Here is a 25478-nt window from a genome sequence, read left to right as displayed (position 1 = left end):
TCCAGGGCCTGCTGCAGCTCAATGGGTCGTGTGTACTTCCAGACGAGTGTGGGTGTGTGTACCTGCAGCCTGATGCTGGTGGCCACGCCCCCACACCTGTCCTCATCCCTGTGGGAACCATGGTTACCATCGGCTGCACTGATTGGTTCGAACTTAACTCCTTACACACATATAGAATTAGTTTGTGTCATGTTGTGTTGCTCAGATAGTGTTTCCCTCATCGCTGTGTGTCTCTGTGTGTGTGTTTCATTTATTTATTTATGTAAATTAAGACATTACATATTAATAAATGTGATCAAACAGCATCAACATAAACATGGTGGAGTTAGCTCAATAGCTACATTTCATCTGTTGTCGTAAGGCGGATAAACATGTTGAACAATAACATTTGACATAGAGTTAATCAACTTTTAACACAGTGAGACAAACATTAAACTGACCACATATAATATTTACAATAAAAAACAACAGTCAAGAGCGAAAAGAGCCCAAGAAAAAAGTAGAATATTATCTATAGCTGGAAGGATTGAGAACTGCTTTGAAGGTTTGGTCATTGCCACAGTTTCTGAAGTTATTCCATCATGTTGTGTCCTCAGTCTGTGCCACGCTGGGAGTCTACAGTGTGACATGAGAGAGTGTGAAGGTAAGGAATCATCTTCCTAAAGGTTTCTACCTCAGGTTCTCCTTCACGTCTCTTTCCGTCCTTTATTCAGTCGTTCTCAGCGAGTGGTCAGAGTGGACCTCCTGTTCTCCCTGTAGACCTTCATCCTCCACCTCCTCCTCCCCCATCTCTCCATCATCAGCGGACCTCCACTCCACTATGGTGTCCATCCAGAAGCGTTTCAGGGCCTGTTTGGACGTAGATTCTGGACTTCCTGTTCCTAAAGAAGAGAAGAACCAGTGTGAAGGAGAACTGGAGGAGGAGAGGGCGTGTCCAGATGTTAACATCTGCAGAGGTAACAGTGTTTGTTCTTTGAGATGATAGAAACATCTCAGCAGGGGAAGCTTTTAGTTCTAAACTCTGGTTGAATACGAAACTCTTCTAATTTAAATGTCACGTCCAAACACCTGAGGTGTAAAAAGTACTGATGTATTCTACTCTAGTAGAAGTACTGTTACTTTGTTGAAATTGTACTCGAGTACAAATACAAGTCATACATTAAATACTCAAGTACAAGTAAAAAGTACCTCAATTAAATAGCACTGTTTATAGTTGGTAATACACCTTTGTACAGTTCCCTTCCATACAGTAGACATCTCATGTACCAACTTAAAAAGGAAGAGACACAATCTACCACAATTATACTTTCATTTATTTTCCACAAAGGCATCTGTATAAAATAAAAGGCTTGTCAAATATTGTCAAAATGTACAATTCTTTTTAAAATAAAATAACACCAATGAATTCAATTCAAAGTAAAAATAAGTATAGTTACGTTTATGAACTCAAAAACTGAGAAAATAACCTCCATTCAATGCTGTTGTGGTGCCGTACATTACAATTAATCTGATTGGTCGGCTATGATGTAATAACATAAGCAATTTCCCCCTGGGATTAATAGAGGAATTCTGATTCTGATTCATTAGATTGTTGTCTGATGACTTCATTTTTTGTAGTTTCATAATGTCCGTTGATCATTTTAAAACGAAGAATAATAATTTACTCAGTAACAGTTTGGTGTAGAAATGTAATTAATTACTCTACTTAATTTAAAATGTACTTAAGTACCGTATTTTTCGGACTATAAGGCGCACCGGATTATAAGGCGCACCGGTTTGTTGTTATTATTATTATTATTACGATGCATTAAGCGAAACAAAATAGTCAGATGAGTCAAACTTTATTCAACTCATTAACAATAACTCTCAACATTGTTCAGGTTTAACACACAAAATACAGAACAATACACTCACTTTTTCAGTTCAGTATGTTGAAGCACAGTACTGATACATATCACTCCATGAGGCACCTGACTGCGTTAGCCCTAAAGTGCCAAAAATTCATCAAGCAGTGCAGCTCCATAGTTTACCAAAGTTGTACTAAAACATTTTGACATATTAATTTCATACATAAGTGCGCCTTATAGTCCGAAAAATACGGTACAAGTAAAAATACTGATTTAGAAATATACTGAATAAAGTATTCGTAAAAGCAACTCAATCACAGTAACGTGAGTACTTGTAATCCATTACTTTCACCTCTGCCAAACAGTTAATCACTGCTCATTCACTTATTAAACATTCATGTAGATCCAGGAATAAGTCACATTAAGGTCCAATTAATTATTAACATGAACATCTTCACTATAATCACTGCCTTGTCCCTGTGGGCGGAGTCTAGTCTGACTAGGGATGTGCTGAGCTCTCATTGGTTGATTCATCACCCTGCTTTCCAAATATTAGATGATAATTATTCCAAACATGTGTCCTCTCAGATCTGTGTCCATGGACCGTGTGGAGCCCCTGGACCTCATGTTCACAACCGTGCAGCGGTGGAGTCAGGCACAGATACAGACAGACCCTCTCCTCCTCCTCAGGACCCCAGTGTCCACGTGGACAGACTCAGAGTCAGGCCTGCAACACAGCACAGTGTCCAGGTCAGTGGTTATATACATGGTCCATCTTCATCATCATCATCATCTTCATCAGAGTGACATCATCCAGGACCAAACACCTGACACGTGTCCTCAGCTTTGTTTATTTCAAACGCCACCAGCCACTTCACTTCCGAATAAATCTATGTTCCATTCCCTGTTATTGTCCAATAGGAGAGCACTGTGAGGACAGGGGGCGGGCCTACCAGGACAGCTGTGCCAATCAATGTCCTCGTAGCTGCTCTGACCTGTGGCAGCATGTGCAGTGTCTGCAGGGATCCTGTCACCCAGGTAACGAACAACAAACCTTCCTCCTTACAGAGTAATACAGGTATGACAAAGCCTCTGAACCTCTGAGGGAGGAAAACTTTAATAAACTGATAAACAGTGACAATTTACCAATTTACATTATGTATGTAATACTGAGAAAAGGAAGGAAAAGAATGAATCTGTAAAAGCAAGGAGTCTCTGTCTGTGTGTCTGTATGTCTGTATGTCTGTGGCTCAAATACTGTATCTCTGCGGTTCAGGGACAGACAGAGCTGAGAGTTTCAACATGGCTGCTGCAAGGTTCAAGGGTGTGCGGTTTTGTTTGGACTGCAATGACACCGTTAATAGATTATATCATAAATCCTTTACAAATTCTGTGCATCTAAACCACACGTGTCAAACTCATGGCCCGGAGGTCAAATCCGGCAGTTTGCAGCATCCAATTCGTCCCGCAGGAGAGAGTAAAAACGACAGAGAAAACATGAATTATTGTGTAAATGAAACTCAACAATATTTTTGGTATTTGTCGGTGCTAATATTGCAGTCATTTTTACAGTTGAAAAATCTCATTCTTCCAAAATCCTTCAATTTTATTCAAATTATTACAAAATAATCCCCTTAATTTTATAGAAATTGGTCAAAAAATCTAGGAAATTTAAAGTGGAAATCCTGTTGAGACACTTATTGCTTGGCAGTTGTTGGTTATGTACATATGTCATATTTTCCATATACGTAGAAGTGCAAACTAGGACAATATTGTCAAAATTATTTGTATTCCCTCATGAAATCTGTGGCCCACTGGAGATGAAATTGCTCCGTATTTGGTCCCTGAACTAAAATGAGTTTGACACCCCTGATCTAAACTGACTGTTGTGGGTTATTGACACTAAACGAGTCCGGACTGAGTCTGTTTCGGTCTGAGGAGATCCGGATCCGCGAGGACAACAAACTGGAATCAGAATAGATGGGGTTCAACTCTGTACAGTGTCCTTGCTAAAAGCCAAAATATATGAAAACACAATAGTTATCACTCTACACATTTCACAACAAACCTAAATGTTCCTGATGTCCCACCTTCAAACACCTCATTTAGCCATCCATGAAAAAGATACATAACCTCCCACTTTTCTATAGCAATACATACTTCCTACGGACACTGACCTAGTAGTATTAAAAGTAAAGTTATTAAAGTTAAACAGATACTTTATGATAAATGTCTTGGTGATATGGGGGTGTTTGGTGGATTTTTGAATCCTAACTGCTTGTTAACAGGCGAAAAACCTTGTGTTACATTATATAATCTTCATCTAAGTTAACTTACCTATAGACCAACCCACTTCCTGTTGTTTGCTCCGCCCCCCAGTGCTGATGTTGTCCTCTCTGTCTCTGTCCTCAGGCTGTAGATGTCCTCAGGGTCATCTCCTCCAGGACACTCACTGTGTTCCTTTGTCCCAGTGTCGCTGTGGTCTCCCATCAGCCAATGGGACGCTGCAGATCCTCCCTGAAGAAGAAGTCCACGTGGACTGTAACACCTGGTGAGAACCTCCAGCAGAGTTTAACATGACCATGTGAACCAGGTGATGTGATGTGACCCCTCTCGCTCTGCAGCCTGTGCACCAATGGAACTCTGCTGTGCTCCAAACATCTCTGTCCTCTCTATGAGACCTGGAGCTCCTGGACCTCCTGCTCCGTCTCATGTGGATCAGGCACCAGAACCAGGACTAGAGGCTGTCAGGAACCAGAGGATGGTCCTTCCTGTGAGGACACATCACAGACAGAACTCTGTGATCTATCAACATGTCCAGGTGGGACACGGAGGGGTCATGTGTAGACCACATTTATTTATTCATCTGAATAATATCCACTGTTATCCAGGAAGTTTATTATTATTATAGTCATCTTAAAGATAGAAATCCTTGTTTTACTCACACTCAAAATTGGTTAAAAGTGACCAAAAAATTGTGGAGAAGGTGGTGAAATCGGATTTTAAAAACTACAGAAAATGGTTAAAAGTTGTAAATTAGAGTAGACAAAAACAGACAGAAAAAGTGGTAAAAAGGGTTCATAGTGTCAATATTGGAACGATTAGTTTAAACTGGCAAATAATGGGCATGAAAATTGGTGAATGTGGTGAAGGGCAAAAATAATCATGAAATATGGTGAAAAGAGGTTAAAAGTGACAATAATGGGTCAAGATGTGTGACATTAGGTGGAAAAGTGGTGGAAATGGTTTATGAGTACTGAACATGTCTTGAAAGTTGAAAAAATGTGCAGAAAAGGAATTGAAATGTGATGTAGAAGTGTCAGAAATGGGAGTAAATGAGGAAAAATGCATTAAAAGGAGCCAAAATATGGCAAGAAAAAGTGATGAAAATGGGTTAAAATATGGTGAGTTTGGTGGAGTTGCAGAAAAACGGTAAAAATAAGCAAAAATGGGCTGAAATTGTTGAAAAACAAAATTCTTAGATTCATGAAGGCATCTGGCGCCCCTCTCCTAGTGTCTCGCTACCCCAAGGTTGAAAAGTCCTGAGGTGGTTCTAACATGGTCTCATTATTTATTAAACTCTGCTCAGTCTCATCCTCTGAGCTGTTATTCTTTCATCTTTGGATCATTTCTTCTCGTCCTCTGTAGCTTCTTGTCTGTTGAGTGAATGGTCTACGTGGACTGAGTGCAGCGCCTCCTGTGGGTCAGGAGACACAGTACGGAACAAGACCATCCTACAGGAGGCAGAACCTGGAGGGAGAACCTGTGAAGGAGTTCTACAACAACACTCTGTGTGTAACACACACAGCTGCACACCAGGTACACACAGATACACACACAAACTAGAAGTGAGACTCATTTAAAAAACGAATCTATTTATTTGAGACTTTGTACTTAATTAATCTAAATTCATGTCCTAACAATGTTTGACACGGGAAGCAACGTTTTTCAGTGTAAATGTATGTTGGTATATGACTGAATCAATGAAAACAATAAATGATCTGAAACAACTAAACAGTCTTTATTATTTCCATCACTGAGTGCTAACGTAATGTGTAATATGAATAAATAACATTATGACTGCATTGTTCACAGAGCACTAACTTACATTTAACTAAGATATATTCATGCTTTTCTGGATTTTTAGTAAACTTTCTAAAACAAATGTTTTTGTGTTAAAATAAAAAAACATCACTTAGTCCAGAAAATTCCAGAGAAGTGTAAACTGAACAGTGTAAAATAGTTAGAATATCTGTGGATATCATGAAATAAACAGAGCAGCTCATAAAGCTGATGACTTTAGTTTGAAATAGTTTCTCTACATAGCAGTTGATAAGTTGGGTCAGACGATGCTATCTGTAGCAACGCTTCTAGCCCCGCCCACATCCTCTACCCCGACTTAGTTTCCACTACAATAATTTATCCACTGACTTTCTTCATTTGTCACTCATGGATTAATTCATTGCCCCTGCCAGCTGCTACATGTTAGCATTGAGATGCTAGCTGCTACATGTTAGCATTGAGATGCTAGCTGCCACATGTTAGCATTGAGCTGTTAGCTGCTACATGTTTAGCATTGAGGTGCTAGCTGCTACATGTTAGCATTGAGGTGCTAGCTGCTATATGTTAGCATCAGTGTTGGGAACGTTACTTATGCAATGGTTTAAGTCATACTTGGAGGAGCGAAGCTATTTTGTCAGCATTGGAAACTTTGAATCTGACAGATTACCAATGTCCTGTGGGGTTCCTCAGGGCTCTGTTCTTGGACCCCTTCTGTTTAACCTTTATATGCTTCCTTTAGGACAAATTTTACAGAACTGTAAGGTTGATTATCAGAGCTATGCAGATGACACACAACTATATCTATCACTGAACCCAGATGACCATGGTCCCATTGAGGTGTTGTGTGACTGTTTAGAAAAAGTAAACTGCTGGATGAGTGAAAACTTCCTTCAACTAAACCATGACAAGACGGAGGTGATTGTCTTTGGTAACAAGGAAAAGAGGACAGCTGTCAGCAATTATCTTGAGTCTCGATCTTTAAAAGCTAAAGACCAAGTCAAAAACCTTGGTGTTCTGATTGACTCAGATCTTACATTCAGCAGTCAGATCAAATCTATCACAAAAACAGCCTTCTACCACCTAAAGAACATCTCCAGAGTGAAAGGTTTAATGGCTCAGAAAGACCAGGAGAAACTGGTCCATGCTTTTATCTCCAGCAGACTGGACTATTGTAATGGTCTTCTGACAGGAATCCACCAAAAGAGCATCAAACATCTACAGCTGGTTCAGAACGCTGCAGCTCAGGTCTTAACCAGAACAAAGAGGTCAGAACACATTACTCCAGTTTTAAAGTCTTTACACTGGCTCCCAGTCAGCCTCAGAATAGACTTTAAAGTTCTGCTGCTGGTGTATAAATCTGTGAATGGGTTTGGTCCAGAATACATCAGTGACATGTTAGTCAGGTATGAACCCAGCAGGTCTCTCAGATCTATGGACACAGATCAGATAGTGGAGCCCAGAGTTCACAGTAAACATGGTGATGCTGCTTTTAGTTGTTATGCTGCAAAGAAGTGGAACAAACTGCCAGCGGAGCTGAAGTCAGCATCCAATGTGAACATTTTTAAATCAAAGTTAAAGGCACTTTTTTTCTCTACTGCATATGATTGAGAGAGAGATTTTTTGTCATGTTGTTGATGTAATGATGATTTTAATTGATTTTACTGATGTTCTTATTGATTTAAATGTTCTTATTGATTTTAAACAATTGAATGTTTTATCATGTAAAGCACATTGAGTTGCCTTGAGTATGAAATGCGCTATATAAATAAATTTGCCTTGCCTTGCCTTAAAAAGTAATTAGTTATAGTTACTCACTACTTGTTCAAAAAAGTAACTGCGTTAGTAACTAAATTACACTATAATAAAAGTAACTCATTACCAAGGAAAGTAACTATTTGCGTTACTATTAAAAAAAAAAAAAGTTGCTCTATGTCAAAGAATTCACATTTTTTAGATGCGTGTGTTGTGAGGTGCTTCATTAAATTTGAGTTGCTTACAACAGATGTTTCCTGGTTATAATGAACACTTCACATACACGTTGCCTTTGACCACAATTAATTTAAAGTAGTGTTTGAATCGCCACCTTAAAAATGACAACTTTTCATCAGACTGCTCCACGCTCACCATCTCTGCTGCTTCATCAAATCTGCTGTGTGTGTGTGTGTGTGTGTGTGTGTGTGTGTGTGTGTGTGTGTGTGTGTGTGTGTGTGTGTGTGTGTGTGTGTGTGTGTGTGTGTGTGTGTGTGTGTGTGTGTGTGTGTGTGTGTGTGTGTGTGTGTGTGTGTGCGTGCGTGTTCCAGGTTGTCCTCGTGGTCAGATCTTCACAGACTGTGTCCAGTCATGTCCGTACAGCTGTGAGGACATGTGGCCACATGTGGAGTGTTTGCCTGCTTCATGCACGCCAGGGTGCACGTGTCCGCCTGGACAGGTTAGGACTCCTGTGTATGTGTATGTGTATGTGTGTGTGTGCATGTGTGTAGATCAACACTCTGCTCCTATGTGTGTGTGTGTGTTCCAGGTCCTGTATGAAGGTGTGTGTGTGCTCCACACTGACTGTCCCTGTTCTACTCTGTCGTTGCTCTCTGATGATGATCACAGCTGGAACATCAGCACACACGCTCACACACACACTGTGCTGCCTTCTGGATCCTCCATTCAGCACCTCTGCAACACCTGGTAATGTTCAAAACACACACACACACACACACACACAAACACACACACACCTGGAACAGGCTCTTTACCTTTTTAACCAGCTGTGATCAAGTCACTCACTGTACATTAACAGCAGTTAGTCTGAGTGAAAACAGGAAGTCCTTCATCACCAGCTAAAGAAAGATGATGATGATGTCCTACATGTCCTAAAAACAAGAAATGTTATCATTAATGTGTCCTAGTTTGCACTTATACATTTAAATGATATGTAAAGTATGTAAAGCACAGATAATATCAAAAAACTAAGTGACAGATTTCAGTCCCTGCAGGATCTTCACCTCAATTTACTTAATTTAGTGATAATTTTTTATTCAAATTGGGGAAATCTTGTGCAATAATTTGATGACAATTGCCAGATTTTGAGGAAAATTGGGAGTTCTTTCAACAATTTGCTTTTAAAATGACTGCCATCATGTGATAAACTGTGATCTCTTGCAAATATTGTAAAGTTTAATGAAATGACTGACATCTATAACTGAATCTCCTCCTCCTAATGTTGTGCAGATGATGCAGCTCAGATCACATCATTAGAGACAAACACACTGAATAGACTGCTGAGGTTTTGTCTTTGAACATAGATAATCCTTGTTGCCTAGCGCTAGCAGATCAACATCAGCAAGTGTTTGTAGTGTTGTAACGAAAAACATTTGTGATTCAGGCCTTTAGTGTGAACTGGTTTTCATCTTTGACAGCAGGCTCAGACAATGATTGGGCAATGTTTGCCTTTCTGTGATAAGGTAACAACGCCTAGCTTAGCTTAGCTTAGCTTAATTTCCTATCCACCTGCCTAAAATAAAGTCAGCCGTTCAAATCTCTTATTTATTGCTAACATGTTCAGCTCAGTCTCATAAAGGTTTAAAACACTGAAATTAAATGACTTTGATTAATTTCTTTGTATTTCCTTTTTTTTTTTTTACTTTGCACATGCTGTCAAAGGTCAATACTACAACAAGTGCAATCTTTTGAAGACAGCAATGCTTGTTTTGTTATTGCAAATAAATAAAATAATTGATTTTATTGCATAATTGCATCAGCAGCTCTCCCTAAGAAAGCGTAAGAAACACTTTATTATATGGAGGATATAAAAAGAGACGGCAGTGTTACACCTAGGTGAGGGGGAAGGGAACAGGGAAGAGAAAGTCAGGGTAGGAAATGGAAAGGATAGGGAAGTGTTAACTACTTTATAGTGAGAGTGAGATGTGATGTGTATATGTGTTGTGTATATTGTGCATACTGTGTTGTGTAATCAGTGGAGCTTCAGTATAATGGTGGTGGCCGTCAACAGAGGGAAGGAGTGAGTGGTTATGCCTGAAACTGGTATTTGAGATCAACGTGTCTAGCCCAGTACGAGTTTACCCCACAGCCCAAGACATGCCAGTCCACCCACTTCTTAGTATTTCCTGACAGGATTCAGTGTGTGACTACGTGTGTACATTATTCTGTGAGACGATATAATGAAATCCCACCATAGCATCAACTTTAACTGTTTGTCTTCATTGTTAAGAATATGTGATAATATGAGATTAAACAGTTTAAGAACTTAACAAAGCCTTATCAAGGAGAGTCTAAGAGGTTTGAACTGTTCATCACTCATTTGTACTGTGTTAGCTTAGCATACCTGTCAAGTATCCCGTTTTGGCCGGAAAACTCCCGTATTTTACCCCTCTTTCCCGCCATCTTCCCGTATTAGTATTTTCCCGTAAATATCCCGTATTTTAATGTAACAATTATTAAAAGATGCCTTACTAAACTGAACGCTGTCTCGCGAGAACTGCCACCTGAAATGGCCTGAGTGGCAGTTATCGTGAGATTAGTGCTGACGGCGGCAACAAACCCGAAAACAACTCCCAGAAGAGAGATGATGAATGAAGACGTTCTGATGAAAAAAAACAAAGAACTGGTGTAAATACGTTGTAAAATGTGACAGAGTTTATCTTCCTAAAGACCATCAGGATGGTACACAGTTACACGTTCTGTGAGATTAATAACTGAGATTTTAACGTCTACCACAGCGGAAGGAACCATAAGTCAGCATGAAAAGTCAGCCAATCACAAGCTCCATAAACATACACTGCTTTATAAAGTGTTAAATGATGTAAAGTCTGTAATAAATGTGTCTAATAAGTCATTAGTGAATACCAGAGAACCACATGAGTGAGCATGAGAAATTATCAGAAAATATATAATGAAAATAAAATGTTAATGTCTAACTTAAAGACAAGCAACGTGAAATTAACAGTAAATATGCAACGTGTTGACTTGTATATAAACTGTAAGTATATTAAATAAACACATGTGCTTCATATCCTTTTATTTAGGCTGTATTATAATTTAGGAATTAGAGCTGGGTGATATATCGAAGATGTATCAAGTTTTCTATTTTGGTGATACAGAAAACTATAATATTTCATATATATATATATATATATATATATATATATATATGCAGCTTTTTGTTAATAAATGTTCCTGTGTGGCATTTTGCATCAGCAAATTTAACCCAGACTTTATTTGATAAAATGATCTAGATTTATATTGTATATCGCCACTTTGAGAAAATATATTGAGATATGAGTTTTGGTCCATATTGCCCAGCCCTAGTAGGAAAATTCCCAGCATTTCAATGTTAATAAAGATTGATCTACCAGATTCTAATCACATACTGTAATTGTATTTAGTAAGTGGTTGACAAGTGGGTATTTTAGATTTCTTGTACACCTATCTTAAAATTTAAGGGACACTGGAGCTTGGTCGGGCGGGTGCGACGGCTCGTAGTGGGCGCCAGAAAATTTCCCTTATTTTCAAATCCAAAACTTGACAGGTATGGATTAGCTCAGATGTGATGGAATGATCAGGTTGATGCTGATTTCTCTTCCAGGAATATTCTATAATGACTCTTTTTGAATGATTTCCTCTGATGTCCCACAGACCAATCAGAATCCTCTGATTTTATCGACTTTGTCTGAAAAATGAACACGTCGTCCACCTTTAAATACCGCCATGAGAGAGAGAGAGCAGAGGAATCCTCTCCATCAGTGGGATCATGTATCACTGCTGTTCTTATTAATATGTCTCTTTCTTTCCTCCAGTGTGTGTGAGGGTGGAAAGTTCAACTGTTCCTCTGAGCTCTGTGATGGTGAGTGAAGGATAGATACAGCTGCCTGTTGTTGTTCTGAGGCTCAAGTGTCTGTCTGTGATCTATATATATATATATATATAACAGCTGCTGCTACAGGGACTTCACTAACACTCTGTCACTCCTTCAGTCGTGCGTTAGCATCCAGAAACAGAAACAAAGTCAACTCACTGAGTTCATGGAACGACTAACGGTCAAAGATAGAGACGTACTAACGCTGTAAACAGACCAACAGAAGGAAGTGACTTTTGCTCTGAACCTTAATAAATAATATGTTGTGGTTTCATTTATTCACATCAAATTGCCTTTGATCTCCAACTGTCAGTCTTCCTCAGAGGCATCTACTGATTACTTTGATGCATCTCTTCTCCAGAGACCATCGGGGAACAATAATCAGTAGATACGCTGATGATCACCTTATGAAAGAACTCGTAGGGATACATCAAAACAATCCATAGATGCCTCTGAGGGAGACTGACAGTTGGCAGGCGAAACATCTCAGGAGATCAAAGAGAATTTCCTGAAAAAAGTTTGTCCGAATAAATGACACCATAACATGTTGTTTAAAAAAAGAAGACAAAATGAACTTGCTGGAAGAACTTTAATAAAGCTCAGTGTGTTGTTGCTAGTTACTGTTCACTAAAACAGTAACTGAATCAGAAAGTAATGTGTCACTGTACAAAGTAACCCCTGCATTACTTCATAACATCTTACAGATGCCTTTATAGTGTTCTTTTTTAAAAGTTAGGTCAAAACTCCCATTCAAAAGTTATGTTTTCAGTCTTCTGAATGGCGGCCATCTTTGATTTGTGGGCTAAAATAATGTCATAATGTCAAACTAATGTCAGATTCAGAATCCTTAGGGATAATTTACATGAAAAAGTGTCCTAGTATATGATTATAGTTGCTCTGGTTCCCTGTCTATTTCAAAACCTAATTTTTCCAAATGGCGTTGGCGGCCATCTTGAATTTTGGCCACGAGTGGAAAAATGTCGGGATTTTTGCGAGGAACATGGGGCCAAATCATTTTATGTGAGGTTCATAGAAGTTAAATCAAATCAAACATTACTAGCCAGAGAGTGGTCACATGATTGATGTTTTGGACCTAACTATACTAACTGTTCCCATCAGATCCCTCCATGTTTACCAGTCAGTGTGTGATACTGTAGTCTGATCTGTGCTCCTACAGTGGACTGCCAGTGGTCCATCTGGTCCCAGTGGACTCCATGTTCCTCCAGCTGTGGATCAGGTCATCAGAGTTCCTCCAGGTTCATCATGGAAATCAGAAGGTTTGGAGGAGCTCAGTGTGAGGGCAGCGAGAGACGGAGCAGAACGTGTTCTACAGCTGACTGTGGTGAGGAACATTAGAACATCAGGTTCTACTTTAGAGTGCAGCAGTGGGTTCACATTCATTTGGCTATTTTTGTTACCTCAGGAGGTATCTAATCTCCATCCTATTAACATCTGAGGTGGTCATGTTGGAGCTGTAGTTAGTGTCATTCTGATGAACTGAACCAAGCTCCTCCTTCGTCCTATAGACCCCTATACAATTGGAAACGAGCCAATAGGCTTTGACTTCCTGTTTTTGAGACTGTCAATCAAAGTGAATGCAAAACTGTGCACGGAAACAAGGCTGTGCGGCAAAACAGCAAACATGTAAATATGATTTTGGCTCTTACCTGACCCATAGACCTATATCAATAAGACTCGATGCAACCTTGTTATGTTCCGCGATTCGCGTGCAGAAAAGTAGAGGCGTGGCTTCTGTTAAATTGGTAGAGGCAGTGGGAGGAAGTGCGTCTGTTTAAGGCAGGACATCGAGACGTTTCTCAGAAACTCCGGATATCAGCTTTAAAGGTTGATGATTTCCTATTAAATGTATTGAAAACAAAACAATAGCATAAGTTAAGAATAGTGTTGCATGTTGAAACATAAACTTTTCCTACCTTATGTCACTGCTATAGCCTTCCTTTAAATATGGTAACCTAATTAAAGTGAAACTGTGAACACTTAGTATTTAAGAGGTGTTTGTCACACTTTGTAATATTTAGTAGCTCATTGAGTGTGTGTGTGTGTGCATGTGTGTGCGAGTGTGCGTGTGTGCAGTCCAGAGGTTTCCAATTATAAATTTCCATCTGAGTTCTCTCCAAATATTGTCCCAGTTTTTAGACTCAGAGCAGATTCATTTACTCCTTATTTATTATGTGTACTGGAGATCTATTTAACTGTGTGTGTTTGGCTGGTTGTGGTTGACCCCTGTCTTCTCTATGCAGTGTGTCCCGATGGAGAGAGCTGGAAGAGGAGGATGAAGAGGATGGTGATGATGGAGGAGGAAGAGGAGCATCTGTGTGAGAGGAGCTGTGAGGACATCTACTCCTCCTCTTCCTCACACTGCACTAACTCCACTGAGGGGTGTGTGTGTGAGCAGGGACTGTACCGACACCCGGGTGGGGCCTGTGTCATCCCTGCACTTTGTCCCTGTTACCAGGAGGGGGCGCTCAGAGAGGTACACACATTACACACACACACACACACATACGCAGTGACACACAAACATAATGCATTTTTGCGACATTACTTCCATTTCTGACACTTCTACATCACATTTCAATGCCTTTTCTGCACATGTTTTCCACTTTTAAGACATTTTCAGCACTTATAAACCCTTTCCACCACTTTTCCACCACTTTTCCACCTAATGTCACATATGTTGACTGTATTATTGTCACTTTGAACCTCTTTTCACCATATTTCATGATTATTTTTGCCAATTTCACCACATTCACCATTTCTCATGGTCCAAAATAAAAATGATGAAAAGCAGTTTTTTATCCCAATAAAGAGTAACATTTATACTATAAATTAAAACAGATTAGATTTTTCTCACATTCCCACACCCAGTAATGAGCCAATGACGACAGTAAAAAAATAAAAAAAATTGTATTTTGTTCATATTTCCAGAGCGTGTCACCCAAGAACCAATGCATATATGTGACTAATCATTAGTGATGTGAACAGTCTATGTTCATAGGTCTAAGCTGATCTAATTACAGGGAGCTGATGCATATGCTAAGTTGTTTACTGAAGGACCAAACATGTTCCAGACCCAAACACACACTCACTTTTTGACTATTTAGAGGAGCTGGCATGTCCACCAGATAGGATGTATAGCAGAGGTTTTTGTATATTCTGAGAGAGTAGGAGGAGCTATATTACTGTATCATATTTACCTTTAATATGTCCTGTAGTTCCTGAGATATTGGAAGCTGAACATGGAAGAAAAATAAGGACACTTGCAAAATGTGATTTTATGGAAGACTTGCCATTCTCATAGCATAACACACACACACACACACACTCGATGATAGATGTTTGCTGCCATCCCAAGTTCATAGCTTGTAGTCTTTGGGCGTCCCTGTGTGTTGTGCGTCTCTCTTTGTATTGTGCTGTCAGTGCTTTGTTTACGCCCCATTCTCTCCACATTAATGCAGAACGTCCCGTTAGAGGCTGAGTGACAGTGTGTGGGGCCGTGTTACAGAGTGTGTTCCTGAGCCTCATCCATTATGAAGGTCTCAGTGTAGAAGCTGCTCCTCAGTCTGGTACAAGGCCAGCCTGCAGGAATTATTCATGAAGGCAATATTACAGGATTAGTGCTATTCATCAGAGGAACAGGAGGTCATCTACTTCGGTCTACCATGGTTTTACATTAGTTTCATTCATAATGGTACAGTTTTCCTGCTCTCTGATAACATGTGTTCTATATGTAAATAACTACAGCTCCACAGTGGTGATGATGATGATGATGATGATGTACTGTATGTTGTGCGTTCCAGGCGGGGTCTCAGTGGGAGGAGGGCTGTCTGACCTGTCGCTGTGTGAATGGAAGGAAACAGTGTGAGTCTGACTGTTCACCACTGCTCTGTGACCAGGTGAGACTGAACCATCTATAGTCTACAACCTATGTTCCCAAAGTGGGGTACGGGTACCACCAGGGGTACACAAACTGTCATAGAGGTCAGATGAATATAAATTAAAAACAGCTTTACAACCAGTGTTGACACTTTTGACAGTAACTAGTACTGTAATGCAATATTTTTCTAAAGAAATAACACCGTTACTGTTACAATATGGTGCGTTTGTCCGTTACTTTGCTAGCAGCAGTGTACTTCCTGTTTACAGTGGCGATACATATTTTTGCGGGACACCGTGCCAAACACAGTAAAACAGTAGAAGAAGATGCATTGTCAGCATGTTTCTGTTTACATTACGTGCGCCAATCATGGCGCGTCAATGCGAGAACAAGACGAGCTAAGAGTGGAAATACACGTATTATTCTTGTCTCCAAAAGATGCATCAGTGAAGCTAAGCTAACGCTGCAGCTGGATTTTAACAGACTGTGACTGTTATCCAGGGACAGGTCAGCCAAACTATTGCACGGTATGTTGTTGTAAATAAGAAGTCTGTCGCTACTGCTGAGTCACTGCTAACAGCAGCTCATTAGCCTGATATGCTTAGCATTGTGTAGCTGAGAAAAATGCTGTGAATTAGTTTTTCCACATTTATTTTTATAACATTTTCAACAGCAGAATGTGCACCTGGAATACACACAGCTTACTTTACATTACTGCGCTAAGGCTGAAAAATTACTCTTTTAATTTTGGAACAGCTGTTTTGTGCTTTATATGCACATCATTTATGGTTGTTTTATAACAGTTGATCAACAGTGGATTATTTTATTATTACAGCACTAATATGAAGCTGTATGGACACAAATGACCCAAAATAAATAATACATTCTTTAATTCTAAGTAACTCAAAAGTTACTTTTTCCAGTAACGCATTACTTTTTGGTGTAAGTAATCAAAAAAGTAACTGAGTTACTTTGTTAATGAAGTAACTAGTAACGGTAACTAGTTACTTTTTTTCAGTAACTAGCACAACACTGTTGACAACATTGTAAAGTATAATATAAATAGAGCAGCAGTCAGGAATAGGGTTGGGTACCGAAATGTGCTACCAATATGGCACCGGTTCCGACGTAACCGGTAGTAACCAGACCGAATAAGAACTGACATTTTGGTGCTCCCCCCACCGGTTGTTGCACTCGTTGCTCACAACTGATAGTGAGGGGATAAAAGTGTTTGATTAGCACATCAACAACAGCAGCAGCCAGTGTCGACCTCCCCGAACAAACTGAAGTGAGTCCCGCTCCCAGCGCTGCTAGTGTGGTGGACATCATCACAGATGATGTCACAGCAGCCTTTCCTCCTAGGGTTAGTCGAGTAATTTAATGCCAGCTAATGGCAAGCTAGCAAACACCGTTTCCTTTCAACGTGTTACAACAACATGTCTATACTTCAATACAGTGTCCGCTGACTTTCTGTTTAATGTTAAGCTCAAAACAAGTCGTGTTTGTAAACAAAATGTTGAGCTTAAGCTTTAACACCAGATTTAGAAGGCACAGTTTTGCATTTACACAGGAATGCAGTAGATTGGCTAGCTCAGGGGTTTACTGCAACCTGTGGCTCTTTGACACTTTTGCAATTAAAAAAATATATTGAAATAGAGGTTGTTTTTTTTTTTTTTTTACTAAGGCTATTAATGATTATTGACAAATACAGTCATAACAATATTCATCTCCAGTATGATAGTTTAATACAATATTGTTTTATTTGATATTATTTAAATGTTTTTGTTTGTTTATTATTTCCCTGATTATGTTTCTTGTATATATGTTATTTAAGGCAATATTGTATTTAATTGGGTATTGTATTTTGACAAAGTGTATGTTACCAGTTTAAGCACCGTTTAAGCACCGGAACCGTTTAAAGAATACAGAGTAGGCACCGGTATCGGATAAAACACAAGCGATACCCAACCCTAGTCAGGAGCCTCCATGTATTATTACCAATGACACATTAACCGTTGTCAGACTGCCCTCTAGTGGTGACACAGAAACAAGAAAACACAGAAAATCTCATCATAGAAAAACTGTAAGTGTCCAATCGTTTTACATTCCTGATCCATTCAGATCCTTTCAACACATGAGCAAAACGCGTCTCCATCCTGTCGGTCTATTTTACAGCAGTTCATGTTCTATTTAAAAGGTTGAAACCCTGCTATTTAAATAGAATTACAAATGTATATTTTTGCTTAAACAGCCTGCACTTTGAATGTATATTTGATGTGAAAATACATATACACATTTTAGTATGTCAGCTGTATATATATATATATATATATATATATATATATATATATAGATGCTTTTCAAAACATAACAAAAAAAAAACATTTATGTTTTGGGTGAATTCCGATGTATTTTAAGTTTTTGTTTTATTTTCTGTTTGGTTTTTGATTGTCAATGTTGTGTATTGTGTGTTTTGATTTGTTTTTGTATACACAGTATTGTCAATTAAAAACACCACAAAATAGTCACAAGTGTACGATAAAAATATTTAACAAACATTGTACGGTTGGTTTACATTCAAATATCACGTCCCAGGAGCTCTGTCGTAAAGAATGCGGTAAAGAAGTGACGTAGTCTACGTACATGAGTTGAAAGGATCTGAAAAGGTCAGGCACTGACAAGCTAGTAACAACATAGCTTTGTGCTAGCTGAACGTGCTTGATGCTTGAGAACAAATTTAGACTAAAACTCATTCATCCAAACATTGCAGAGTTCTGTTCATCCTCTCATTAAAGTTGTAGTGAGTTGTATTTCACAGTTTCAGGGTGATCAATATTACTGATAAATGTTCAATCAGCTAGTGTTTGGTAGATTTATTTTTCCAAAAAAATGTATAGTTTTTCATTCTGAATAAGATGTTTTATTGTGTCCTTCCAGATTATTATATTATTATTATATAAAGGTAAAATTCAGGGACAAATGTCACTGTAGGGCTACATGATAAGACATTACATTATTATGTTTTTAAGTGTAACAGTGGGGGTACATGGTTGGGGTTAAAGGTCTGAAGGGGTGCGGGACTGTGGAAAGGTTAGGAACCACTGGTTTACAACCACAGCCACTAGTGAGGCTGCCATATAGTGAACCATCGACTCCTCCCACCACCACCAACACTCACTCACACACCACATTCATACTTGGCAATGTGGGCAAAGTGCCTTGCCCAAGGACACAACAACAATGACTTGGCTAGAACAGGATTCGAACTCCCAACCGCTCGTTTATTGGACGAACCAATGAGCCACGGTCGACCCACAAGTATCAGTGTTACTATGACGTTAGATCAGAGAGAAACACTTCCTACTTCATGGTGATCAGTAACATGTGATACAGAACAGTCTTTTCATTTCACTGCACATCTGTATGAGCATGTGACATATAAAAATCTATTTTCTACAGGAAACAGTTTGTATTTGTCTTTACCAGGGACAGGATGAAGATTAGCCGCTACTGTTTACAGACAATAGAGATGACGTTGATGTTTGAACATAGAAGCTGTTGCCCTAGGCTAATGTAGCTAACGTAGCGTCTCTAGGGTTCTGTAACATCTCTATTAGACTGAGGACAATCTCTTTGTGGATGTTCTCTGAAATAAACACCCAGCTGTCCGATCCTTTTAACCATTGAGTGTTTGTTAAACACTGCTTGGGTAAAAGAAGTCATCCAATATGTGCTGTTTTTTCACAGGAGGAGAAATGATAAAGACAACAATCCAGATCAAACCTTTAGTTTGGGTTCTTCACAAATTTTTAATAGGATTGGGATCGCTTTGATCCCAAAAATGTGGATTAAGCTGATCTATCAGAAAAGTGGATTCAGAGTGAATTTCAAACCAAAATGTAATGAAACTTTAACAGTATCAAATAATCCTATATTTGGATCATACAGTATAACCTATAGATATCTAAATGTGTGTGTGTGTGTGTGTGTGTGTGTGTGTGTGTGTGTGTGTGTGTGTAACAGGAGGAGGTGAAGGAGGAGGAACCAGGAAGCTGCTGTCCAGTGTGTAGGAGACCAGTCACAGGTCAGAGGACCACACACCCACACACACACACAGACACACTGATGTTCTCCTCTCTTCTCCTCAGATGAGCCCATGGCAGAGTGTCAGCGCTACGTTCAGGTCCAGAACATCTCTAAGGGGGCGTGTCACCTGGACAACGTGGAGGTCAGCTTCTGTAGGGGGCGCTGTCTGTCACGGACCAACGTCATCCTAGAGGTATGACATCATCAGCAGCAACAGCAGCACAGGCTCAGTACATGGCAGCAGTAGATGTGAGGACCTCCTCAGGTCTCAGAGGTTTCAGGTTTCAGGTAAACCTCTGTTTATCAGCTGACTTATTTTACTTTATCAATCTATCAGATAAAAATCTATATATTTCCTATAGGATGTCATGGGTAAATGAAAGGATTGCATTGATGTCTAATTATTCTCTCTATTCTGTCAGCTGTCAAATCAGATCCACACAGAGACGTGTTCTGACATCACCTTTTTCTAAGAGAACTGATTGGTTAGGAGGCGGGACTTCAGCACTCACTCAGATCTTATCCAGAACAAAACCTGATTCTGACGGGGGATGTATATTTATAAGCATTTAGCGATTCCGATGCTTTATTGATTCCTGCTTATCGATTCATTTCTTTATCAATTCCCAAATAGGCTGAAAAACTAGTTGTACATGACTACAGAAAATAGTACAACCTGGTTTATTAAATTACTATGAATCTTAATTATTCACCACTGAGAATAAACAACACTCAAATGAGTCTTCAATAAACAAATAAACAACACTCATATGAGTCCACAAGTCAAGTGGCTATTGGCTTAGGATAATAAATTAAGCTAATTTTTATCATTATCACACAACATTAGTAAGTAAGTACATTTTATTCATATAGCACCTTTCATAGATAGAAATCACAAAGTGCTTTACAGTTAAAACACAGTACTTCACAAAACAGAATCAACAGTTATTTACAAAGATACAATACAAGACAGACCATCACAATGAGGGAAAAGAAAATACAAAGTTAACACCAATTTAATAAAATAGGATATTGTATAAAAGTGTTTTTAAACTGCATTTTAAAGGAATCAATGGAGTTAGTGCAGTGTAGAGCCAGCGGCAGAGAGTTGATTAATTTTACCTGCTGTGCTAATGCTAGTGCTAGCACTGGTGCTACTAAGTGCGTCAAAGACACGGCATTACTTGAGTATAATGACGTGTTGTGTGGCCAAATGTTTGGACATATTGGTTGTGTTACCGCCTTTGAGGAGGAGTTACAGGTGATGATCCCCGAGGTGTCGTCATTTTTTGTGAAATGCAGCAGCTTAGCTCACCTCTGCTCTGCAGCAGCTTGTGTGTGTGACGTCATTGCAAATTTACGAGTGGGGTGCGTTTGTTTACAGTGGCGGCGCAGCCCGGGAAGAATCCATAGCAGAATCGTAAAGGATTTTTGTTTGCGATTCCAAAGAATCGTTTGACTAAGAACAGGTTCCCAAATGAAACTGGTTAACGATGCGCAGGTTAGTCGTTCAGCTTAAGTTACCATGGTGATTTAGCCATATAAGACGTTAACGAGCTTCGTAGGACAGCACACACTGATTAAATCCCGGAAGTTAGCGCAATAAGAGGTAATCTAGCTTTGTATTATACATAAACATAAAGAGGAGATGATCTCTCATTAGTTTTACTTTCAGTTCACACAACCTCACCTCAGTCCTGGATCTCATTAAAACACAGAAACACTGCAGAACTATGACCTACGTGGTAATAATTAGCACTAGATGGTTCCAGCTGTAATATTTTACAGGCTGAGAAACGTCTGTATTTAGTGTTTAAAATGTCCATTAGTTAAAAACAACATTAGTTAAAACAACAGGAACTATAGAGGAATGAATGTGTTGAATGAAACATCTCAGTATCAGGATCAGACTGAGTTCAACTTCAGACACTCCACGTTCGTTAAGTGATAATAACTTATTGTTCCACTGGAACATCACAGAACGTTCTACTGGCTCAGATCAGCAGGTGAAACTGTTCCTCACGTGCACAACGTGCACGTAGCATCAGCATCGTGACTGTAAAGTGTGTCAGTCATGCTGGAATCAGTAAAAATAAACATTTCCTCCTCAGCCAAATGTGCTCTCTGAGCCTGTTACCGTGGCAACCAGGGACGGTTCCTGCTTTTCATTGATCAGCAGGAATGGAACCAGACGCTTTATCATTCTTTAATCTACATTAATACATTTTATTGATCATTGTTAACAGAGGAACAAAGAAAACTTTACAAACAGATTAGAGGATGTAGTAGTATTTCATTTCCATCAGCTCATTGTTTGTTTGTGTGTGTATGGTATTGTTTGTGTCTGTGTGTGTGTGTGTTTTATTGTGTATTTCAGTGTGTGTTTCATTGTGTGCGTCTCTCTCCATCCAGGAGCCATACCTCCAGTCAGTTTGTGAGTGCTGCAGTTACCGGTTGGACCCTGAGAGCCCGGTTCGTTTCCTTAGTCTGCAGTGTGAGACTGGAGAGAATGAAGCTGTGGTGCTGCCAGTCATCCACAGCTGCGAGTGCACCAGCTGCCAAGGTATGTGATTATGGGCAGCTAAGCCATGCCTCTATACCGAAGAACAATCTATGCTATGCTATGCTAACAAGCTACTCAATACTCACTATAGCTCTCTATTCACTATTATTTTAGTCCCACCTACTCACACTGATTGTAAAGTCCACAGGTGTTATTTTTTATAGGAGGGGCGGAGCTAACAGTGACACACAATGGTCCATTGACGTCACAGAATCTTGTTCTCAGCAAATAACAAAATTCAATTGTAATATCCTGGTTTAAAGCATAGTGGGCAGTCACTGTGACACTTTACAACTAAATACCACTGTTTACCAATGTAAATAGTTAGAATAAAATATTGAGTTTAATGAACAGCACTACTTCATACACAGAACATTTGATTTAGCAATAGTGGTTTCAGGCTTCATTCACTTTTTAAAATATTACGAGTGTAAAACCTTATGTTTATAAATGAACGTGTGCGCATGAACAGGTAATGTTTACATAGTTATCAACAGTTAACACAACATATAGTGGAATGATTTGATAAGAGCCATGTATGTTTTATTCTTGAAAGAAAAAAAAAAAACTATTTTATTTGACGATTGTGACCATCTAAGTTTGACATGAGCATGTGAATCCTTAGAGGAAGTCAAATATAGGGGCTGATGTTAACAGGAGTCACAGAATCTGTTGGGTCACAGATTTCAGTGTAACAACAATGTTTCACTTCTGCGGCTGTTTTCAGTTTCAGTGTTTTTCACATCTTTTAGCGACGAAGTTAGATTACCTCTTATCCTACGAAGCTCGTTTACGTCTTACGGAGCTAAATCACCATGGTAACAGGCTGAACGACTAACCTGGCTGGGACCAGGTTTTTTTCTGGTTAGGATCTGAGCAAGTGCTACAGCCCCGCCTCCTGGCCAATCATTTCTCTTAGGAAGTGACCTGCCCATTGTTAGAAGATCCTGGTTGGTGCAGCTGACAGCTGCGTTTAGGAAAAAAAGATTATTAATGGATAAATGCAATCCTTTCATGTACCGATGACATCCTTTCGGAAAGATATAGATTTATATCTGATGGACTGATCTACTGTCAGCTGATGAAGCCTGTGTCTCCGTATGTACGGATGGGTGAAGTCATTCATTCATACTCTATAGTGAGGCTGACAGCATCAGCAGGAACATACTACAGTGAAACAATGTGCTCTCATCCCAGTGTGTGTGTGATAAATAGGTCTACCTGAATAGAGACACGTGTGTGCTGTAATAAAGTTTAACTGATCAGAGCATTTATCATCCAAATGGATTAATATCATAAATAAACTCACGCTTTTACACATTAACAGTGTCAGCAGCTTCCTGCCTGTGTTCTTTCATTCCTGCCTTTTCTGTAACAACTGTGTTGTTTTTGGTCAGAATTATGGATTTTAAATCTTCATCATTTTAAACTTAAGCTGAACATCTAACCTGGTTGGGACCAGGATATGAAGTGGATCAGATCTGAGCAAGTATAAAAGCTCTGCCTCCTAACCAATCCCACCTGGTGCGCTGCACTAACACTGTTGCTCTTCGTTGTCGTCATGGTTTTGAATTCATTATATTTGTTCAAGATGATAAGCTGTTCCTCCATTGTAAAGATGGTCACTCTGCCAGGTTCTCCATTGTAGTGATTGGTCAGACGCTGCAATCCCCACCCCTTTTCATGGGAGCGCGCATGTAGCCAGGCTGAAATCACTTGGCTTAAATTAGCGTGTCGTTATCGACCTTCGTAGGACAGCTTCTCTCTGACAGGGAATGTTTGGTTAGGTGAAGCCCGCTAAAGGAGATTAATCCAGGATTAAATTATCTAGCTTTGTAGTATAGCCCCTTTGTGCGTGCGTGCGTGCGTGCGTGTGTGTGTGCGTGCGTGCGTGCGTGCGTGCATGTGTGTGTTCCAAATGCCCTCCTTCATGTTTGTAGTTAACACTCCATCACTGAACCTATGAATGGAAACAACACACGCACACAGGCGCAAAATGTTCAGGCGTGTGATACACATCAATCTCTGCTCGTGATTCACATCTCAATTAGGCTCCGCCCACGCAGCAGCCATGTGTTAATTCATTCATCAACATGACTTAATGAGACACACACACTCGCTTGAGCATTTTCCGCCATTTAGATACATCTATAATCTGTGATGATACATCTATAATCTGTGATCATACATCTGTAATCTGTGATGATACATCTATAATCTGTGATCATACATCTATAATCTGTGATGATACATCTATAATCTGTGATGATAAATCTATAATCTGTGATCATACATCAATAATCTGTGATCATACATCTATAATCTATTCAAAGCGTCTCAGGTTCTCGTGGTGACTCCCTTTTCCTTCGTTTCTTTTCAGGAGGAGACCTGTCCAGACGCTAAGTGTGCATGTGTGTGAGTGTGTGCACGTGTGTGTGTGTGCACGTCTCCACCAGGACGGACCAATGCTCATCGTAGAGTGTGTGAGTGTAGAAGCAGCTTTTATCTGCTAATGAATTCTCTGTGTTTCCTTATCAATAAACTCACTCACTGTTTACTCAATCACTTTCTAAATGACTTTTATTGATCTGATGCACCTGAACATGAGCTGAGAAAGTGTGTAGGAGGAAAACACAGTTAGAAATCCAATATGGCGATAAAAGTCTAAGGTTTTCTAATAAAGTCAAATCTATAGAAGCTGACTAGGTCCAATTGAGCATATCCTCCACCAGTGTCCATCCAAATGGGTCCTGGTGTGTTTCCGTAGCTCCTCAATAGCCTCAGACGGACTGAATGCTCCACCTCTTCATAACTTCACTGGTTTTTACTTCTCAACACATTCAGTTTTTTGTCAGTATGAGTAGAGGAGCTTTATTGATCCTGCAATGGGAAAATTTACAGCAGTATATTAATATTTTCATCAGCTAATAAAATCTAGACTCTCCAATCAGAACTCGTGATCATATCTGTTTATTAACAAATATTAATAATTAATAATCAGGTTGATCAATGATGGTTAAATCTTTAAAAAGGGTTTTTGCGGCACGTAATCAACTCGGAAGTCACCATATTGGAGGTACTCAGCAGCACGCACACAAGCAAATCCCAAATTTTGAGAGGAAATGATGAATTACTGCCATGTTTTTGGCTGTACCAATC

At 39.4% G+C, this 25478-nt stretch overlaps 1 protein-coding gene across 1 annotated transcript in view; it reads left to right on the top strand.

Moving 5' to 3' along the window:
* Positions 1-24819, top strand: part of sspo (SCO-spondin) — a 102071-nt gene extending 77252 nt beyond the window's left edge. Inside the window, exons 97-114 of the mRNA XM_028434689.1 lie at positions 6-145; positions 597-643; positions 714-956; positions 2436-2597; positions 2769-2885; positions 4260-4398; positions 4472-4668; positions 5496-5666; positions 8210-8337; positions 8428-8585; positions 11714-11760; positions 12950-13114; positions 14034-14266; positions 15594-15689; positions 19694-19754; positions 19819-19949; positions 22169-22319; positions 24700-24819. Of these exons, the coding sequence (XP_028290490.1) occupies positions 6-145; positions 597-643; positions 714-956; positions 2436-2597; positions 2769-2885; positions 4260-4398; positions 4472-4668; positions 5496-5666; positions 8210-8337; positions 8428-8585; positions 11714-11760; positions 12950-13114; positions 14034-14266; positions 15594-15689; positions 19694-19754; positions 19819-19949; positions 22169-22319; positions 24700-24722 (2409 nt within the window). The 3' untranslated portion in view covers positions 24723-24819. The remainder of the gene's footprint in view (positions 1-5; positions 146-596; positions 644-713; positions 957-2435; positions 2598-2768; positions 2886-4259; positions 4399-4471; positions 4669-5495; positions 5667-8209; positions 8338-8427; positions 8586-11713; positions 11761-12949; positions 13115-14033; positions 14267-15593; positions 15690-19693; positions 19755-19818; positions 19950-22168; positions 22320-24699) is intronic.
* The last annotated feature ends 659 nt before the right edge of the window (positions 24820-25478 follow it).

The sequence above is a fragment of the Gouania willdenowi genome, chromosome 20, assembly GCF_900634775.1.
Source record: "Gouania willdenowi chromosome 20, fGouWil2.1, whole genome shotgun sequence".
Taxonomy (NCBI): Eukaryota; Metazoa; Chordata; class Actinopteri; order Blenniiformes; family Gobiesocidae; genus Gouania; species Gouania willdenowi.
The sequence above is the reverse complement of the archived record's forward strand: the minus strand, read 5'-3'. Positions and strand labels throughout refer to the sequence as shown.